This window comes from Populus nigra, chromosome 12 (genome assembly GCF_951802175.1).
Source record: "Populus nigra chromosome 12, ddPopNigr1.1, whole genome shotgun sequence".
Lineage (NCBI taxonomy): Eukaryota > Viridiplantae > Streptophyta > Magnoliopsida > Malpighiales > Salicaceae > Populus > Populus nigra.
The window spans coordinates 1,414,831-1,435,018 of record NC_084863.1 but is presented as its reverse complement, the minus strand read 5'-3'; the positions used below and the strand labels follow the sequence as shown (position 1 = coordinate 1,435,018).

At 33.3% G+C, this 20,188-nt stretch overlaps 4 protein-coding genes and 1 long non-coding RNA gene across 8 annotated transcripts; 2 read left to right on the top strand and 3 right to left on the bottom strand.

Moving 5' to 3' along the window:
* Positions 1-1,601: 1,601 nt before the first annotated feature.
* LOC133670089 (probable linoleate 9S-lipoxygenase 5) lies at positions 1,602-6,371 on the bottom strand. The gene is made up of 8 exons (XM_062090529.1): positions 6,019-6,371; positions 4,554-4,843; positions 4,231-4,471; positions 3,800-4,141; positions 3,617-3,702; positions 3,424-3,531; positions 2,715-3,283; positions 1,602-2,542 (listed from the first exon to the last, which is right to left on the bottom strand). The coding sequence occupies exons 1-8, from the start codon at positions 6,242-6,244 to the stop codon at positions 1,789-1,791; spliced, it is 2,616 nt and encodes an 871-aa protein (XP_061946513.1). The 5' UTR covers positions 6,245-6,371; the 3' UTR covers positions 1,602-1,788.
* Positions 2,416-4,570, top strand: LOC133670090 (uncharacterized). Its single transcript, XR_009834008.1, has 2 exons — positions 2,416-2,555; positions 2,803-4,570. It is a non-coding gene; the product is annotated as an uncharacterized LOC133670090 (long non-coding RNA).
* A 2,758-nt stretch (positions 6,372-9,129) lies between the features above and the next one.
* LOC133668897 (nicotinamide/nicotinic acid mononucleotide adenylyltransferase-like) lies at positions 9,130-13,232 on the bottom strand. 4 transcript variants are annotated; one of them, XM_062088903.1, is made up of 2 exons: positions 13,125-13,232; positions 9,130-9,972 (listed from the first exon to the last, which is right to left on the bottom strand). In XM_062088903.1, exon 2 carries the CDS (start codon positions 9,965-9,967, stop codon positions 9,248-9,250), a length of 720 nt encoding a protein of 239 aa, XP_061944887.1. In that variant the 5' UTR covers positions 9,968-9,972; positions 13,125-13,232; the 3' UTR covers positions 9,130-9,247. The 4 variants fall into 4 exon arrangements, with proteins under 4 accessions (XP_061944887.1, XP_061944885.1, XP_061944886.1 ...); XM_062088901.1 differs by having other exon boundaries at positions 9,130-12,373; positions 13,125-13,219; XM_062088902.1 differs by having other exon boundaries at positions 10,564-13,216.
* LOC133669857 (protein EMBRYO DEFECTIVE 514-like) lies at positions 10,786-11,268 on the bottom strand. Its single transcript, XM_062090185.1, has 2 exons — positions 11,218-11,268; positions 10,786-11,133 (listed from the first exon to the last, which is right to left on the bottom strand). The coding sequence occupies exons 1-2, from the start codon at positions 11,266-11,268 to the stop codon at positions 10,786-10,788; spliced, it is 399 nt and encodes a 132-aa protein (XP_061946169.1).
* A 1,660-nt stretch (positions 13,233-14,892) lies between the features above and the next one.
* On the top strand, positions 14,893-19,803 carry LOC133669339 (vacuole membrane protein KMS1-like). Its single transcript, XM_062089433.1, has 8 exons — positions 14,893-15,209; positions 15,585-15,787; positions 16,100-16,178; positions 16,834-17,133; positions 17,935-18,095; positions 18,484-18,600; positions 18,777-18,953; positions 19,367-19,803. The coding sequence occupies exons 1-8, from the start codon at positions 15,158-15,160 to the stop codon at positions 19,550-19,552; spliced, it is 1,275 nt and encodes a 424-aa protein (XP_061945417.1). The 5' UTR covers positions 14,893-15,157; the 3' UTR covers positions 19,553-19,803.
* Positions 19,804-20,188: the final 385 nt, after the last annotated feature.

The following is a 20,188-nucleotide window of genomic DNA, read 5'->3' as shown; positions in this document are numbered from 1 at the left end:
TAATTTTTAATTAATTAGTTAGTTAATTTTAGTCAATTAGTTGATTGAGCAGTGGAGGTTGATCGGTTTTTTAAAGTTCAGTCAGTTTGGGTATCTATTATGTCTAGATATTGAAATACTTGTCAATAACTTCATATTAACATAAAGTATGTACGTATAGTAATTTGTATATTTAGGTAATGAGAGAAACAATAGTCTATGACGATTAAATCTCTCATAATGATTAAGGTTGCAGACCTTGTTTGTTATCAAAAGCTTAAGGTTTTGTCTATTATCTATTATTTGAAATGTATTCCACTATCACATAATACACACACACACGCACGCACAATTTATAATATTTATGATGTATATTTAATATTATAGTTGGTTGAATTCACATTTTTATTTTAATATTATTTTTAGGTCCTTAGCTTTTATTAACAAGTTAACTTTATTAATAGTTTATACTTTTTTATTTTTATTTTTAGTTGTATGTTTTATTTGTTTTCGAGAGATTTTTTATTTAATCTTGATTTAATATTTTATAGTGCTTCATTATTATATTGTTTTATTTAAAATTTAGATTTTTACAAGTATTATAAATTATTATTAGTTTTTGAAAAATATTTTAAAATTTTATAAAATTTCATATAATTTATTTTATAAAAAATATGTCCTAGGCTTAACATAAATATGATCATTTTTACATAGCTACCATTTTTTTTTATCATAATTTGAAGAGATGTGCAGCGGAGGAAAGTACAAAATAAGAAAGAAGTCCAGTTTTCTATTATATTTATATTATATTCATCACAAAATAAGTACAAAATAACAGCAGGGAGTAATCACAATGATAATGATACTCACGTATCAAATTTTTATTGTATTTATATTTATATTTATTATGGTTAAAAAAATAGATATTTATAATTTATTTATCAAGATTTGAATATTTTCTTGGATATTTATTATTTAACATGAAATAAAAGAGTAATATATATATATATATATATTAGATGCGCATTTTGTACAAAATAAGTACAAAATAACAGCAGGGAGTAATCACAATGATAATGACACTCACGTATCAAATTTTTATTGTATTTATATTTTTATTTATTATGGTTAAAAAATTAGATATTTATAATTTATTTATCAAGATTTGAATATTTTCTTGGATATTTATTATTTAACATGAAATAAAAGAGTAATATATATATATATATATATATATATATATATATATATATATATATATATATATATCTTAGAGACTCATCAGTTTTCTGGTTTTGAATTCTGTGTCAAACAGCAAGCTAAGCATGTTTCATGAAGGTAAGAGACTTGGACATCATCAAATTTGAAGAAATTAACAAAACTGAAAGGCCTGGAAAGCTAGAAGCCTCGTCTAACTAAACTGAAAACAGACTCTTTTAGGGCTTACTTTCTTCAACAACAGAAATTGAAAGGAAACAAAAACATATATTGTAGGAGTAAGTTGTAATAGGAGGCTCAATCAGTAAGGTCTCTCCCTTCTCATTTTTTTAAGTTTAGCCACGCGGGAATCTCTTCTGCGTTGCAGAGTCTAACGGGTTTAAGTTATGAAAAACATTAGAACAGGCAACAAGAACAAGTTTTCATCATTATTTATAAAATTTATTACATCAAGACATATGTGCCTTGAAGCATATAACAAGAATTACAGATATTGGTGATTAAAAATGCTTAAACTCATTGGTTACAAAGAACCTTCGTATCAAGAAATTAATGATATTAGAGTACAATAAATAGTTTTGTAGAGAAGCTTTAGATTGAAACGCTGTTAGGAATTCCCCTTCCAGTGAGTCCACCTTCACTGGTAGGAACCAACAGAGTGTATGGCACCTTGACTGAGCCAACACGATTCTTCAGGTTCACATCTTTGTTCATATCGAACATCCTGTCCTCGATAACTGCCAGTTTCTTTCCAAATTTCTCAAACGCCTCTAATGGCTCTTTGTCTGCTGTCCATTCAGGAGTGTCTCGCTGCCCAAGATACACCTCATCTGAGGAATGCCTTGACAGAATTTCAATGAGGGAAATTCCAAGAAGTGTTTGCAACTGGGCAGTGATTGTTTTCAAGAAAGCCTTTTCAGGGTCCGACTTTAGCTCCTCATAATCAGGAGAGCCTTCTTCAGGCATGAACCTACGGCTTATGGTTGGACGATTGGGAAGGTATCCTGCATAAGGGTACTGACCAAAATTGACAGCTGCATGGAGAGCAGATGCCACCCATATGATTATGGTACATGAATCTATTAGCTCTTCACGAGTCTTCATCTTTGGCCACCAGGGTGCATCTTTCAGGTCACCATGCCCTTCCTCTCTCGCTTCCTTCCACCATGATTGTAGTTCAGAATCTTTTTGAATCATGTCATCATCCTTGTAGTAGAAAAAGCAGTAGTCTTTCACCCATTCTTTGATTGCAAACCATATCTCTAGCCCATCAACTGCATATGGGTAATCTTTTATCAGCAGGCGAACACCGTGTGGTGCCTTTGGATCCTCAACTGCCACTCCTCTGAACAAACAAGGTAGGATGTTATTGCAATGAAATACAACATTATCACCGAATATAACCAAAGTTTAAATTCCTAAAGCATTATAACATCATTTACTGAAGTTTTAGTTCCTGAAGTCTTGAAAATTGTGAACTATGAATTATCCTCTTAAGAGTAAACTACGAAGGTTACCTCTTCTTCAGATCTTCAGGAAGTGCTTGCTCAGTGAAATTCCAGCTCTTATAAATTACCGATGACATTTCCATGGCATACTTTGCAGGATAAACTGTTGATTCCAGGATTCCACCAGCATTAATTAGTGTCTGCCTAGCTAGCGCATTTATGTTCATTGTGTCGCGGAAGTGAGGTTCCAAGAGTTTATAGATCGGGTGAAGCACACTGAGTTGCCTATTTGTTGCAATCACAAATGGTTCACTTACAGCATGAGTGTTCAAAAAATGGCTAATAAGCTGATGGTAACCAGAGTCGTTTACACCCACATAAGCTTTAGCCAGCTGCCAAATGGTACCTTCAACACCATCTTCAGCTGGGGTATAGACTTTGCTAATGGCTCCAAATTCATCTCCCTTGTCATGAGGCAAGCTTAACTCAATTACAAGTGGCTTCAAAGTTCCATCATCTTTCAAGAAAAGCAATGTCCTTGAAGCATAAGTCTTTGTGGTAGTAGTGTTTATCCTCCTCAGGTATGGCATCAATTCATCATGATGATCTAAGATGAACATCCTGTTGTTCTTGATTGCCTATTCAACAACAAATAATTTCAGCTACGGTTGTTTTTTTCTTTAATGGGATGACTAAATTCAGCATCTCCATCTGTGAAACATTCACAGATCTGATCTTAAACTCAACTGTCGAATAAACTTATCGAGAGATGGCTTACCTCATCTATGGTCAGTCCATCCAGATTGTCCTTGATGTGCTTCTCTGTTATTGAGCTGTTTTGATCACCATATTGCTTGCTGTTTAGCTTGCTTTTGGGAGGGAATTTCTGCAGTGATTTGTTATTAGACACAAAGAAAAAACATATAATATATATTTCGGAGACAGAAAATTCTATTGGAACTTTAGCTTACCTCAAGACGACGAATGATAACTGGGTTTACTCCTGCCAGCATTTCTCTGCCAAATTCTTCATCAGTCCTCCAGGCAGAATGATTATCTGCAGAGTATATCATAATTTAGTGGCCAAAAGGGGGATGGTTGAATGTTTGTTTATGAAATAGTCCAAACATAGAGTTAAATGTTTAAGTTCACACCTTGAATCACTTGAGGCTTCGGAAATTTGAAGAGGTTTTCACCATCAGTTCTAAAAATTTCCTTAAGCATCTCCAAGGGAATGTTTTTCCTAAGATTATCTAGAAGGGGACCTTCAGGAAGCTCAAAGCCTCCCTCATAGAGTTTCAATACATCATCAAAGGAGTCAAACTCATTAGGGGTGCTGTCACATAATGCTTCCAGTTCAGGCTTGACAAATTGAGCTATAGATTTCAGTGCATAAGCAAGGAAGTCTGCCATCTTCAGGTGACCGAATCGTTCATCTCTTGGAACATAAATGTTTAGGCTCATCAGAAGTGGCAGCCTGCTCTCTGTGTTGGGATCTGCAACAAGATCATGGAGAAGTTTTACAATTGTCAAGCAGTGTAAAATGCAACATAAAATGTGAGATTCTGGATCAACAGGTAATGACCTGACTCTGTTGCTGCTCGGCCTGTTCTGCCCCTACGGGGATAAGGATACTCAGAAGACCCTCCAAGAACAGGGCGGACATACTTTGGCCCCTTGTCAGGATCTCCCAAATCATTGTAGTAAGCATAGTCGTAGACGCGGTCCCATTCCTTAAGCTCTCCTTCTCCATTTCCTCTCAAATGAACCAGTTCTTCTTCCCTGTATTTACGTAGCGGTGCTGGTGTCTCGTGTGGCAGAAATGTCTGTCCAAATGTATCAGAATTTGCTGTAGCTCAGTCAAATATTAACATCTACCTTCATCTTTCTATGTTACTTGATAATTACCTGGTTAGTGAAGAAAACACGATCTTTATTGTAACGTTTTGCTGGATAAATCCATGAGTTGCAGACAAAGTGGACTCGGCCATGGTCAGGAACACCTTCAAGTGTGACAGTCTTGAGGTAGAATTCACTGAGATGATTATTTCTTATCAGGAATGCCCCTGGAACTCCAATCTCCTCGTCCCAATCAAATGTAACTTTGAATGCCGCCTCGCCTGCGGTTAAGGGAGTGATTGTAGGAAACCATTCTTCCAAATATGCTGGCTCTCCTAGCTTCCCTTTCAAATCATTCTCTACAAAAGGGCACCAGAATCCTCATCAGTTAGCTTAAACTATATTAGGCAATTGCAGGTCCATTTACAGTTAAATTATAATTTTTATTATTATTAATATGGATGTTCAGCTTGCAGACTAATTATAAATTATTTTTGTTAACACATGCTGTGGTTATAAGTTAAGTTAGTTAAGATTAATTAAGTAGTAAAATGACCTCTGTTTCACTGTGATGTCCAGTAATAACATACTGTCTGGAGGGGAAAAAAACACCGAGAGAGGAGGGACAAAGAAGACTTATCTCCTTGTCCTTCCTAGTTTGAAAAAATAAAAATTTAATTTAAAATTATTTTAGTGATGAATTTTATTTTTATAACTAAATAAATTTTATGTTTGAGCTGCTTTGTTATTGTGTTTTGAAAATGTTTAAAAAAAATTATTTTTTTATTTTAAATTATTTTTTTATATTATTAAATTATTTTAATATGGTGATATAAAAAAACATTTTTTCTATATATTTTCAAATAAAAAATCACTTAAAAAAAACCAATATACAATATTAAACGGGCTATTTATATCCCTAGTCCTCAGTTCTCACCATGATCTATGCATATATATATAAAAAAAAGACAATGATTGAAAATGAAATTAAAATCATGTTTTTTAAAATTAAAAAAAATTATTTAAAATTATTTTTTATATATATTTATATATTATTTTAATGTACTAATATTAAAAATAAATTTTAAAAAATAAAAAATAAAACATTTTTAACCTAACTACTGCCGCCCTTTCAAACACTTAAATTAATTTTTCAAGGACAAACAGTGTAGTAAGTGAAGATCCGGTACCAATTACATTATTAAAAAGTAGGAAATCAATGAGCTCCTTAACAAGCAGATCATGAGCTGAGAGTTGGTTCCACTCATCTGATTCCCTTGAAATGCTACGTTTTTGCTTGCTTTACTTCTCTCTAATTTCCTTGAGAATATAGCTGTTAGTCTACTGCATATTCAAGGTGAACCATGCATGGAAACTAGCTAGAAAATGTACGAAATCAAGCACTGTCCTGTTCTATCTCTAGATTCTCTACGATCCCACTGCATAGGTTCAAAGCATCCCACCAGAAAATATATAATGGTTTTCGAGGCATAAAAAATAAGCAACAAAATGAAGAAATAATACTGTTACTCACCAGAACGGTCACTGTTAACAGCGCTAATGAGCTGCAGAGAGACTCTTTGGCCTAACAACTCATGAACACGATCAAGAACTGATGCGTGGAAATCATTGAAACCCAAAACATTCTTCTTCATCAACACTACAGTCCCTTTGATTTTCTTGCACTCACCATCACCACACTTCAACTTTTTACTCCCATCACTGTTACCAGTAATGGCATCGATAATGTTTTGAAACATCTCTCTCTCTCTCTCTCTCTCTCTCTCTCTCTTGCTTGCTGTGTTACAAAGAATCTAAAGACAAGTCTTAATTTGTTGGTTGCAAGTTACGGTGAGAGAGAAGGGTATGATTATGGTGGTATTTATTTTATGGAAGTGATTGTATTTTATAGTTTTTTTATTTAAAAATATATTAAAATAATAATTTTTTTATTTTTTAAAATTTGTTTTTAATATTCTTACATCAAACAACATGAAAAAAATAAAAATAAATAATTTTTTTTCAAACATAAAAACAAACATGCATGCTCGTACAAAAGAACATGAATGTGTGGTAATGGCTGAGAAGCTTATCTTGTTCATACTGTCGGCCCTGTTCTTTTGCCTTTCTTAAGGAAAAAATAAAAAATAAAATCCTCATTTCGATTATATTAGCTTACATTATATCAAACCCGATTTGATTCGAGGAAATAAAAAATAATATATCCATGGAGAATTAAAAAAAAAATTGCACATCCTCTTGTCGAGGACTGCTGCTATAAAGAAAGTGTACCATGGATAAGAATGGTGATATTGAAAATATATTTTAAAAAAAATTAAAAAATATTATTTTAATATATTTTAAAATAAAAAATATTTTTGGTAATATATTTTTATAAATATCCACATAGGGAGTTGGCCGATCTGGGACCCAATAGTTGGGTTTGTGGGCAAAAAAGCAAAACATTTTGAATATATTCTTGTTCAAAGTCATGTGGTTCTGGATGGTTGATATTGTTTTTTTCTCATCACTTTGGTCTCGTTTGCTTTATTTTTTGCAAATATAGAAATAATATTCTTATTTATTTAGCATTCCTTGCTTCTCACATGCATAAAATAATAGAAGGGATCGACTCTTTATGCTTTTTCCAAGTTCAAGAACAGATTCTTGGTGGCTTGTTCTGCAGCCCCCCCTGCAATTTTTACAAGCATTCAAGCTTTTTCTACTTCTTTTACGTGCACTTCTGCAATTTGTCTGCATAAAATAATAGAAGAGATCGACTCTAAATGCTTTTCCAAGTTCAAGAAGAGATTCTTGGTGGCTTGTTCTGCAGCCCCCCCTGTGATTTTTACAAGCATTCAAGCTTTTAATTTCAACTTCTTAATTTTACGTGCACTTCTGCAATTTGTCTGCATAAGATAATAGAAGGGGCCGGGCTATACTTTCCATGCAAGCTTCGTATCCATGGCTACTTTTGCGAGAAATCAAGAGACTGGTAGCTAGCTAGCAAGGACTGCTCTGATATCTTGACATGAAGCGATTTTGTTCAAAAAATAGCATTCTTGTTCTTGACCAAGTACTATATATTCCGTATAAGTGTTATCTGCTGTTATATTAATTTTCAATTCATATCTTCCCACTGTCTTGTCCTTGATTTTATTAATTTACTAAGATATAAATAAATAATGAGAACATGATCATTAAAATCTCAATATTATATTAAAAAATTAATTTAATTCAAAAACTTACACTGTTTCTGATAAGATTCCACGTAAATAGACTGAGTTTTTTTTTATAACACAGCATGCTGATTTCGATCACACAAACAAGATAACAAGCACATGTTTCACCTTTTTTTTTGTTTTGTTTTAATGCTCATCTAGCTGTATGAAATTTAATTATGCAACTACTTCTGGCCCGTGATCGTAAATTTATGTTCATGCCACTGTCGGATGCTTTTAAAAATATGTTAAAATAATTTTTTTTTATTTTTAATATTAACACATATAAATTAAAAAAATTAATTTAATAATTTTTCAAGTAAAATAGATATTTAAAATACAATTAAATACAATTATAGACCAATAAAATATTGATCTAGCGATTAAGACACTATTATATCCCTACAAGGATAAGAAGTGACAATATAATTTTGATCCTCAGAAAACGCAGTTATTAAGAGGGATAGCCATGAATCCCGGAATTAATCTCACTCTTTAAAAGGATACGAGAATAACTAGATAAACAGTGCCAGCTTTCATACATTTAAGTCATTATAAATGCTCTTCTAGCAATAAATATATGGGTGTGAACAATTCAGCATACCACTGCAACAACTATTTCTTGCTTTAAATAGCAAAGAGGGGACTTTGAATTTTTTATTTTTATTTTTTTTTACGGTTGTCATCGACATTGTTATTTCTGCTTATCTATCTGTATGTGAGGACGGAGGCAAAAGGATCCAATTGTGAAATATCTGGAATGTTAAGGACCCAGTTGACAACATTTTCTTTCGTGGGGTGAAATTGAGAATTGGGCAATACATTCATGGTGTGTTTGGTTTGGTAAGAGAAGGAGAGGGGAGGGGAATTGAAGGCTAGGTAAGGTTTAATTGATGTTGTAATAGAACTTCTTACAATTGCTTTACTTGATGTGTAATAAATAGAACATGAATGTTGTCGACCTCAACTCGATTAAATATATATATTATTTTTTTATTTCATATTAAATAATAAATAATATTTGAATAATAAAGAGAACGCTTTGAAGTCATCTAAATCCAGATTGATGAATGAGTTGCCTCGTGAATGCAGATCTTAAGGTGATCACATTGCTGTAGAGAATTCAGCGCATGCAATTGAATTACGGGCTTTAACTTATTTCAAAGTACTGACCTCGTCAGAGTTGCTCGAGGGATAAACCAATGCATTCTGATGAACTCATTTTAATAGCAAAGAATTCAGGAACGGCATGAACCGAAGTTTGATGGTACAAAGGAGACTTTTATAAAATAAAAAAGCACGTCCCCAGCTCGAAGATAGCAGAAAAGATCGACGAGAGATCATTCTTTGTATTTCAAAAGGATTCAGAAGAAAGGAATCATCTTGATATAAATGAGTTAGAATGAACGAAAGATGCAAACAAGTATGTAGTTTCATGTTGCGGTGCTTCATTAAGTAAATTCTGACTGCTTAAAATACGTAGAGAAATATAGTTGATGCATAAGGCTTCGAGTATGATTAGAAATCATCTTTTTTCTCATCTTAGTTCAGGTACAAACCTTTTTCTCTAATGTAATCAATCACTCCATCTGCAGTTAAGTACTTTATGGACAACCCTCTTGAAATGCATTCCCTTACTCGCGTTGAACTGATCTGGTTTGGTACAAGATCATCTGTAACTTTGATATTACCCTTGTTTTCATTCAAAATTTCATCATCAGATATAATCTTCTTAATATCTTGTCCTTCTCTGCGTATGCAAACCACACCATAGTTGCTGCATATGGTTCTTACATGATCACGGTTCCAAAACCCGGGAATACTAAAGGACTGGAGTAAATCAGAACCACAAACAAGCATGACTTTAAGGGATTCTCTGGACATTTTCATACCATTAGTAAATGAACTCTCGACTCTTTGCAAAATAGTCAAAGTACGTTGGTAAGTGCTTTGGTTTACCTCCCATTGATCAACCATTACAAAATCAGAAGTTTCACAGGCTAAGCTGCACATCTGCAACCTATGTTCCCCAGAAATGAGGCCTGCTTTCTTGTATGCATCATTGACAGGGGACATGTAGGCTGCAATGACATGGTATCCCTCTGATTGCAATGCATCCCTTGCCAGCTCAAACAATCGCAGGTGCATAAAAGTTGGAGGATTGAAACTGCCAGTTGCCACTAGAACTACATTTATCTTGTTATTTTCCTCAGTAGAATTTAGGCCAAAAGATACCTTTTCCATTGGCAATTGAGGATCCATGATATCTGAATGAAAGTGGCAAACAAGCATTAGTGCACCTCATTCTCGATAACATGCTTACGATTATGCAAAGCCTCACAGTAAAGAAGCACTCAGATGACGCAGCAGAAGCTGAGCATAGACTAGTTGGAGATTTCCCATTCCAAAGTTGGAAAATTCACATCACGTTCATAAATATAAATCCATCCAAGATGTACAATAATTACAAACTGTGCAATATCTGAATAACACATTAGCTTGAGGCAATCAGTGAAATATGGACAAAGGTTAACTTTAGCAAGTAATCATGTGAATCACATAACTAGATCATTACAACAGGACCAACTCAAAAGGTCTGAAGCACATGTATGCATGCATATGTATGTGTGTTGGGAGTTAAATGGCAATGATTCACATTGAATAAGACCAACGTGACAATGAAGGACCAGAGTATGCATAGGAGCAAGTTAAAATTCACAAAAGCCATCATGTCATGTTTATTCACATGGTAAAACACACGAGACTGCATACATCATTATTTTCATTCAGAATGGGAAAGAGTGAAGGAGCTAGAGGCATAGAAGTGCACACACACAGAGCTGAGCAATTTGCAATACCTGGATGAAATTCAGTTGAAATTCCTTAGTTGAGTAAATCAAAAGAGTTTATCGACATACAAAGGATGGTCCAGATTTAAACTTGTTAATCTCTCATGAGTAACAAACTGAGGCTACTAAATGCCATATGGAATCTGTTTATATAATCACATCAACGTGCAGACAATGGAAAGTTACCCCCATTTTGAAACCTCTCACCCCAGGTAAATCAAAGACAATGATTCAGTTTCTTGATTTACCACCTCTTCCATGGTTGTGTTCACCTATTCTCACACCACCACCTTTCCTTTTGCGACTCTTACCACCACCTGAAGATAGGCTGGCATCAGAGTTTATTCTCATGTCCTCAGGCAGGGGAAGAATATTATCCGTGCACTTCCAGAAACTGAAATCATCAACAAACTCATCATCCCAAATGAGGAAGATGCACTGTGTCTTCCACATTGGACGAAAACGGAGTTGGAAAGCTTGGATCCCACAACCAATCTTTTTTTCAGGCTCCAAATGATCCTGCATAAGCAACTCCACTAGAACCATGTGCTCAAACTTGTTGACATTAAGATTGGGAGGCTAAAAATGAAGGAAATTGTAGAAAAAATCGAACATCTCCACTGCTGAAACAAAAGTCTTTGGACCCAACCTAACAGGACCCACCTCCTCCTGTTTTTTCATCTTTTTAAGCCTCACAAATTGCTCCTCCTCCATAGATTTATCCAGCTTTTGCTTCTTTGATACATTCTTATTTTCCTCCTCTGATCCTCCCTAGTTCTCTTGTCACCATTAGCTGCCAAGTTCTCAATGAAATCCAGAGAACTTCGAGTTTAGATTTCTATAAAAGAAAGCTTGGAGCATGCCCTACTAAGCCCTAGCATAATCTTCATCGTATGTTAATTATGTGAAGCCTGAATAAACATCACTTTAAAGAAAATAGAGAAACAAAACTTCTAACAAAATCTTGCCCATGATCTTCCCATCCTTGCCACACACTGTTTTCTTCCTTTTGAAGCACAACCAACCAGAACTGTTTGCCACTCTCATTGTGTCCAGAAACTTCTCATTCTCTGAAATATGATTGCGACCACCAAAATCCTATACCTGCAACTTAATTGCCACCATAAAGTCTAAACTATTAAACCAATGCAAAGAAACTCTCGTTCCACGATATTTGTATCCATATATTGCAAATTTTCTTACTCTCTTCTTCCACAACAAACCCATTCCTTTTCTCAATCACATTTTCCACACTTTCCAAACTCCTTCCTCTAGTTTTATCACATCCCAAAAGTTCAATATAAAAAATAACCCAAAATATGGAAATTCTAGTAACATAAAGTACTTCTTAGCCCCTGAAAAATATTACCTCTCTTCAAACTTTCCTTGCCTGCAAAAAGACTTTTTGCTAAGAGAAATAACTATTCTAAATAACTAAAGACTAAAACTTCAAACAAATTTTAGAAGACACAATGTTCCAACAATCTCCTAGCTCCTTGCATGAAAAAGCCATCTAAATAAAAATAAATAAATAAATAAAACCCATCTCAAAGCAAGTGTCTTTGTGTCCAAGTGTTTATATATGTGTAACAAAATAAATCTAGGTTCGAGTGGGTATCCTAAAACCAACAGATTTAAGATAGCATAGACCTCAAAGAAGAAGAACACGCACATTAAAAAAAAATATCAGAAACATAGTAATATGCCTTCGGTTTTGATGCTGATGCTGATAATGATAATAAATGAATATGCAGAACGGTAGAAGCTTAGAGAGGGAAAATGTTAAGTTTAGATTCCACAAAAAGCTTGCATGCATGCCCTGTGATGTGTGAATAAAGACCACTTATAAGCATATTAAGAAACAAAACTGCAAAAAACCGACAGATTTAACTCACTATCTCCCTTTCCTTGAAACAAAATCCTTACACAATCTTCTCCATTCACACACATTGCCAACCAGAAATTTTGCCAATCCCTCTTAATACCTCAAAACCTCCCCTTCATTGTTATACGATTGCAGCCAACAAATGAAATCCTGTCCCAGCAACTTAAGTTGCCACTCTAAAACAATAAATCGGTGCAAAAGAATCATTAACATCAATATCCACATATCTTCTTGCTCTCTTCTTTCACCAAAAAAAAATTTCATTCCTTTTTTCACATTCCAGTCACATCTTCTACGTTTGACAAAATCCTATAATTTCTGTCTGTCCCAGTTGATTAAAAATAAACAAAATTAAAGCAATTCTGGATAACATAAAGTACTACTCTCCTCAAACTTTTACTTGACAGTAAAAAGACCCTTTTCCTGGTTGAATTTGCTAAATTTGAAAAGAAAAAAAAAATAAAGCTAAACCAAATTTAGCAGAGACAGGGAGGGTAATAACCTACCAGCTCCCATTTAAATCAAAAACCCACATGAAAACCAAAGTCTTCAACACAAAAATACGTGTATTTTGGGTCTAACTTTGCATAAATGTGGAAGAAAATGTTCACAGTTTGATGGGTTCCCTGCAAAAAAATTAGATTTAGAACATGAAAGAGAATCCAAGATGTAGTAGTAACGATACCTTGTGAAAAGAGTGTCAGAATTTTCCGCACGCAACAAAAGTGAAGAATGCAAGATTGCGTGAGCGTGGAGTGAGAGAGACCGTGAGAGAGAGGTGATGTAACAAGGGAGTTTGCCTCTCTCTTTCTTTCTTACCACTATGATAGAACGTTTGAGTGCAAGTTTCAATCTGTTTTTTTTTTTTTAATTTATATTTTTTTTTAATGCAAGATTGCTGCTTTCACTAATAAAAAAGAGAGTGACTTGTGCATCAAGAGATTAGTCAGATTACCTTTTTTCTTTGATTTTTTTATTTTTAATTTTATGGTTAAGATTTAAGAAAATTATTTAAATTATTCTGAATATATCATCATTATTTAAAAATAAAACTTAATATTCATATTAGAGTCATAGATGTTAAACTTAGTTCACCTCATATGATATATATTTCTAGTTAAATTCAATAAGATATCAATTTTTAACTTTACAAAATTCTTGATTAAAAAAAAAATGAAGACAAGATTATTTTTGATAATGAGTGTATTGTACTGGGTTAGGGAAGACAAAACATGAAAAAATCTATTTTACTATTATTATGTATAGTCAAATTTATATATTTTAAAAAATATAATTAGATATTAATTTATTTATTTTAGTTTATATCAAGTGTTGAAATTAATAATATTATAATAACTTTAATTATAAAATTCTGACTAGTCTGATAGGTTGATCTAAAGTTTATATTAATCCATGTTTAAGAAAAACAAATAAAGAAATGATTAATCCATTTAGTTAAAAACTTAATTCAACCCTTAAATTGGATTTTAAAATTATGATAATAAATATTTTTATTCTTGCATTGACCTTGACCAATCTAAGTTGATCTTTCTGACTGGTAACCTGAGTTTTGTCCTGAATTTATTCTTGAATTGAGTTTTAAAATTATGATAATGATTTTTATTATTGTTACATGTTTTAGTTTGATAATTTTAAAATTAAGAGTTTTTTTACAGTGATATTTTAGAAATAAAAAATAATAAATCTGTATCTTATTTTGAAAGGAAATAAATTCAATATAAACTCATTTTGGAAACATATTTATTTTTATATTTATATCTTATTAATCAAATATATTTTTTCTCCATTATCTATATCTTTTTTTTATTTCAATACAGTAACCCTAAGCTACATAAAAAAGTTGTTTAAAAACATTTTAAATTTAATTTAGAAGTTTTAATGAATATTATATTTATAACTATTTTGAAACTCAAGAATGGAAATGAAATTTAATATTTAAAAACGACATAAAAATAAAGTAAAAATCAATTACTAAATACACTAAAAATAAAAAAACATTTAGAAATAAGAAAAAAAATAAATTAAAAATCAAGCACTAAATATACTTAAAATAAAAAATAATATTAAAACTAGATTATATAAAATATCTATATATTTATCTTTTTTCTCAACAATATTTAAAAAAATAACATGAGAATTGATTTCAAACTGCATTCTTCAAATTTAAATGTGGCACTCTTGTTGAATGTATATTTGGAAACTGCAGTTAAAGTCTTATTTTTAAAAAAATTATTTTATAAAAAAATTATATTTTTTATTATTTTGATACGTGTATGTAAAAAATAATTTTTTAAAATTAAAAATATAATTTTTAATATATTTTTAAATAAAAACAACAATCACAGTTGAGACTTCCTCAAAAAAGAGTGTAAAGTGCAGCAACGTAAATAATAATAATCCTTGTGGCAATGCCATCATGGGGTCCTTCCTGGTTCTCCATGCCCTGTCCTGTCTCTGTCACTGTCTCCTTCACGTGGAAATTGCTTTCTTCTTTAAAAAAATTCCTTCGGCTGGTTCCTTTCCAATACAATCCATTTTTTTCCTTCTCGAGGCGCTCTTTCTTTCTCTGTCTTTATACATTCAGAACGACAGCACGTAGAATTTAAAGGGTGTCGAATTTTTTGTTCTGGTTTAGAGAGGGTGAAAGAGAAAGAAAGATAGAGCATTTGACTGATATTCTCTTCTCTTCTTCAAGCAATGGAGACCCCAAAAACACAGCAACAGTACATCAACGACTTGTCAATTTCTAGTAAGTAAAGAGTTTTACTTTTTTTCGTAGTAAATATCTGCTTGGTAGATTCACTAGAAAATTAATGGGAATGAGGAGGAAAAGAGAAAAACTACATATCTTTGTTAGTATTTTTTTCTGGGTTTTTGAGAACTGACATTTTTTTGTGTGGTTTTTTAGAGTGAGCCTAATGCAATAATGATGGAAATTAAGAAACTTGAAAATGGGTTTTCCGAATTTTGTTTTATATTTTCATAATTAAATTAAAGGATTTGATGTTAACGTAAGGTTTAGGGAATTAAGAAACTTATAAAGGGCATTTGACCTTTTATTTTATTTTTATTTTGTTAAATTGTGAGTTAAAGGTCTATTTTAAAAACTGTTTATGTTCTGCAGGAATCAGAGAGAAACAAAGACAGGAATTAGAGAATCTAACACTATCAACACAGCCTATAAAGACCCTGACATATTTTGTATTGGCTATAGTTCAATGTCTCCAGAGATTGTTTGCAAAAAGTGGTTGGCTTTTGCTTCTGATAAGTGCCTTTATAGGAAGTATTGGGATTCTTGTCATCACCACTGGTAGCCCTTATCAAGAGGTAACGTGTTATTGCCTTACCTTTTTTTTTTTTGTAGATTTTTGTGATTTTTATTGAGTAATTGATACCCATATGTGTATTCTTTGGAAGGAAAAAAAAAACTAGCGGTGATAAGTTTGCTGAAAATGTTAAAATGGATTGTTGATGTTGCTAGAAAGTATTATTTGGTTGGTGGGTTTTTATTGTGGATTTTGTTACTTGCAGATTAAGCTTATTTCCCCATTCGTAAAATGCTTCCATTTTTTTTGTTTTCTAGTTGAAACTAAAAGGCTGTTTTCTTATTCTGATTTCAAGTCCTTGATGATACTGCAGCATGTCCATGAAGTTGTTAATTATCTTCGATTTGGACTCTGGTGGTTGGCACTTGGTGTAGCATCATCAATTGGTCTAGGTAAAAGAATTGCTCATGTTTTCTATCTTATTTGCTGTTTGTTCAATGATTTTTTCCAGATGATTTGCAGGGATTATATTTCATACTTTTGAATGAAGGTTTATCTCAAATTTATGTTGAGCATTTCAATTCATGCATACAATTTTTTGTGAACTTGAAACACATGGAAAGGAACTTGCTGCCATAGGTTTACAGGTTACAAAAATGTTGCATGGAAAAATAGCAAATCAAGATAGGAATCTGACACTAAATGCATTCAAGTTTGACTCTTATACATGAAAAGAAAACCTTAGGTTGGTACAGACTAATGATCATCAGCTAAAGATGATAATATACATGAAGTTTCAAAGACATGAGCTTCGGAGTTCAGACTCATTAATATACATGAAGTTTCAAAGACATGAGCTTCGGAGTTCAGACTCATCTATGTGCGATATTTAAGCTACTTAAATAGCATGTACCATAAAGAAGCTTTTAGACATTTTCCAAGGGATTTGTGGCCAATAATCTCAGTTCTCACTCAGATTAAGCAAACAAATGCTCGCACAGAATGGATTCTTGTCTCGTTTTCTAATATGGTCCTGATTCATTTGATCTTGTTCAAGTGATTTGACATGGAAAGTTTTCGAAATTTTGAACCTTTTCTTCTCTGCAGGATCTGGTCTGCATACATTTGTTCTGTATTTAGGCCCACATATTGCTCTATTTACAATTAAAGCTGTACAATGTGGTCGAGTTGATATAAAAAGTTCTGTATATGATACGATTCAACTATACAGCGGTCCTTCATGGCTGGACAGAAACTGCGCTGCATTTGGACCTCCAATGTATTCATCATTAGAAGGCTCGAGAATTCCACTGACCAGCATTTTGCCTCAGATTCAACTTGAGGCTGTTTTGTGGGGGATCGGGACTGCACTTGGGGAGCTTCCTCCATATTTCATATCAAGAGCTGGTGACTATTCTGAATCATTTCTTTATGTTAATGTCTTAGACAACCATTTTCCTGGAAAGGCCTTTGCACGTCTGTGTGTGTGTTCTGCACACACACGCACACACATATCGTAGATGCTGGAATTTTCTTAACAGGATATAAACTAAATTTGTGCCTGTGGATTTCAAGTGCCACTTGGATTGTTCTAAGGATTCTTTGACCCGTGGAAACATATTAAATTTTCTTGGGGATTCTTTGCTCTGTATTTCCTACAACTATGATAATGCTTAAGTTATTACAACTATTGAAGTTTAAGTTATTACAAATATTGAAATGGATAGGTCTTTTCTTCTTGCTTGCTTTAAGTGCTCAAATTGATAAGTTTGACTTGGATTCATGTGCAGTGATATCTGTTGCTGTGTGGATTTAAGATTTATGAGCGATTTTTTAAACAAGTATGCCTTTGTGTTGAGAGGTTGTGCACATAACATTATTAAAAGAACGGTTTGGGAAAATTATAGCTCGTTGAGAAGTTGATTTTGATTGGTTGGTAATTGTTGGGGTGGCTTTGGACCTAAGGTGTTTCATCACGTGAGTCTATTGAATTTGTATATTAATGGTCACCATTGAATTAGTCTCTTCCTGTGGGTTTCTTAGCACTGCAAGGGAAGGGAACTCAGTCCCTGACAACATTTTTCTGTCGTCTGAATTGCTTGACATGAATTGCGTTGTCATTTTTTGGTGCTACAAGATAGCAGTATTACTCATTTCACTGCTATGTGATTCTAATTAATTTAGTTTTATCTTGAAATGTGTGTGCAGCTAGCATGTCAGGTAGCAAGCTGGAAGTCATGAAAGAATTCGAGTCTTTTTCAGCAGAAGATCATAACACAGTCATGGCCACTCACATGAAACAGATTAAAAACTGGCTCCTTTCACATTCACAGTATCTGAACTTCTTCTCAATTTTAGTCCTTGCTTCGGTAATTTTTCTCTCTCTTTTTTGTGATGAGACCTTGTGAATCATAATAATGATTTCCTTTTCTAGCACAAGATTTGCAACTGCAGTTATTCTGCCTGATTTAACTCATCAAGTAATTTTCTGTCATTGTAGAGGAAGTTAGGAAGTATGACAGAATTATCTACTTGCATAAATGTAGTAACTATCTTTTGTTTTTTCTTGTCTATGTTGGTCCCATGCTGGCTGTTGCAACTATTCATACCTGCACTCCCTATTCTTTCTCAAACGCAAATGTCAAATTCTGGTTATATTTTTTTCATGAAAAATTCTTTTTTGATCAACGATCTTATGGTTAGCACCATCAACACTCTAGTTGAATTTGCAATTTGCAATTAAATGGTTTACTGCAGGTGCCAAATCCTCTTTTTGACCTTGCTGGTATCTTGTGTGGGCAATTTGGAGTTCCATTTTGGAAGTTCTTCCTTGCGACATTGATAGGAAAGGCAATCATCAAAACACACATTCAGGTTCGCAAAGCTCTATTTTCTCCTGCAACATGATATGATGCTCTTGTTACTTATGCAAACACACTGTACCATCTCAATTGGTTGCTGCAGGTTCTCAATTTTTTGTGAAATTTTTTTGGTTCAATTTATATTGATCATTGGTTGACATTGGTTATGTTGTCTTTATTATATTGCAGACAGCTTTCATCATCTCAGTATGCAACCATCAACTCCTTGACTTAATAGAAAATGAGCTGATTCGATTGCTCAGCTTTGTTCCTGGACTTGCCACGGCCCTGCCAAAACTTATTGCAAAACTACAAATTATTAGAAACAAGTATATGGCACCAACACCTCCAGTCTCAAACGTTGAGGTAATATGACTGAACTATAGAATCAGAACACACATTGCCTACATCGGCTGCCGTTGTGCTTTTGGCATTGGTATCATTTATCAAAGAATGGATTCTGATTCTATTCCTTGATTTCAAAAATTTCAAATCATTTTTATGAATGTATATTTATATATTCTCGATTGCAGAAGTTTGCTGCACATGTAATCATGAAATACCTTAATTCACCATGTGTTTGAGCCTGCACATGTGTGCCCGTGTAATCTATAGATACATGCTCAAAGAGTTGCATATGAACATATAGTCTGAAAATGCTCTTTACCTAGAGGTGTTTCGAGATGCAATGCTTAGATATGTATTTTATGCGCCTCCAGGATTCCCTTGATGTGTGCTTGTTCTAATGTGCACTAAGGTACTTTCTTTTAATTTCTTAGGTGAAGAAATGGGACTTCTCATTTGCTTCGATATGGAACACTGTCATATGGCTCATGCTCATCAGCTTCTTCTTCAAGATTGTGAGAGAGACTGCCCAGAGCTTTCTGAAGGAACAGCACGAAAAAGAGCTGACATTGGCCAAATCCTCTTCTGCATCAAGCCCTCCCTCATCCAAAAACACTTGAGCGTCTGCACCAGCTCGCAGAAGCTTATTTTTACTTATTCAACAGCATATATTTCTCTTTTTCATGTGGTCATTTTAACTGTGGTGGCAGAAAATTTTATATCTGTCACAAGCATACAAAACCACGATAGAAGGAAACATAAAGGGCACACTAGGTTTGTCAGGGTGCCATTGCCAATAGTATCTTTCAATTACTCAGTGAAACACTAATCTTGAGAGAAGACTATTACTTCTAGAAAATTATCTAAACAATTCCAGGGGTCTTGTTTTAAAAAGTTGAATTCGAGTATTTTAAAAAACAACAAATGATTGGACTTGGGAAACTAAAAATATATTTACTTGAATTAGTAATCCTTAACTACTGGTAATTCTCTAGGTTACAAATCTAGACGAACTTGTTTTTATCAAAGACCTTCCATCACAATATCACCATGTATCTTTCGTGCCTCAACGTTCATCGTGGTCAATCAGCATATATCTTTCGAATATCTTTCGAATTTTTTTTTCTTCAACTATACAAAACCTCAATTTGAACTCTTTCGAAAATAACATATAAAATGATTCAAGAACTATTAAGCCTTGTCCAGTCCGACAGGTCAACCTCATAACTTGTTTACCTAGGGACTCAATTTGAACT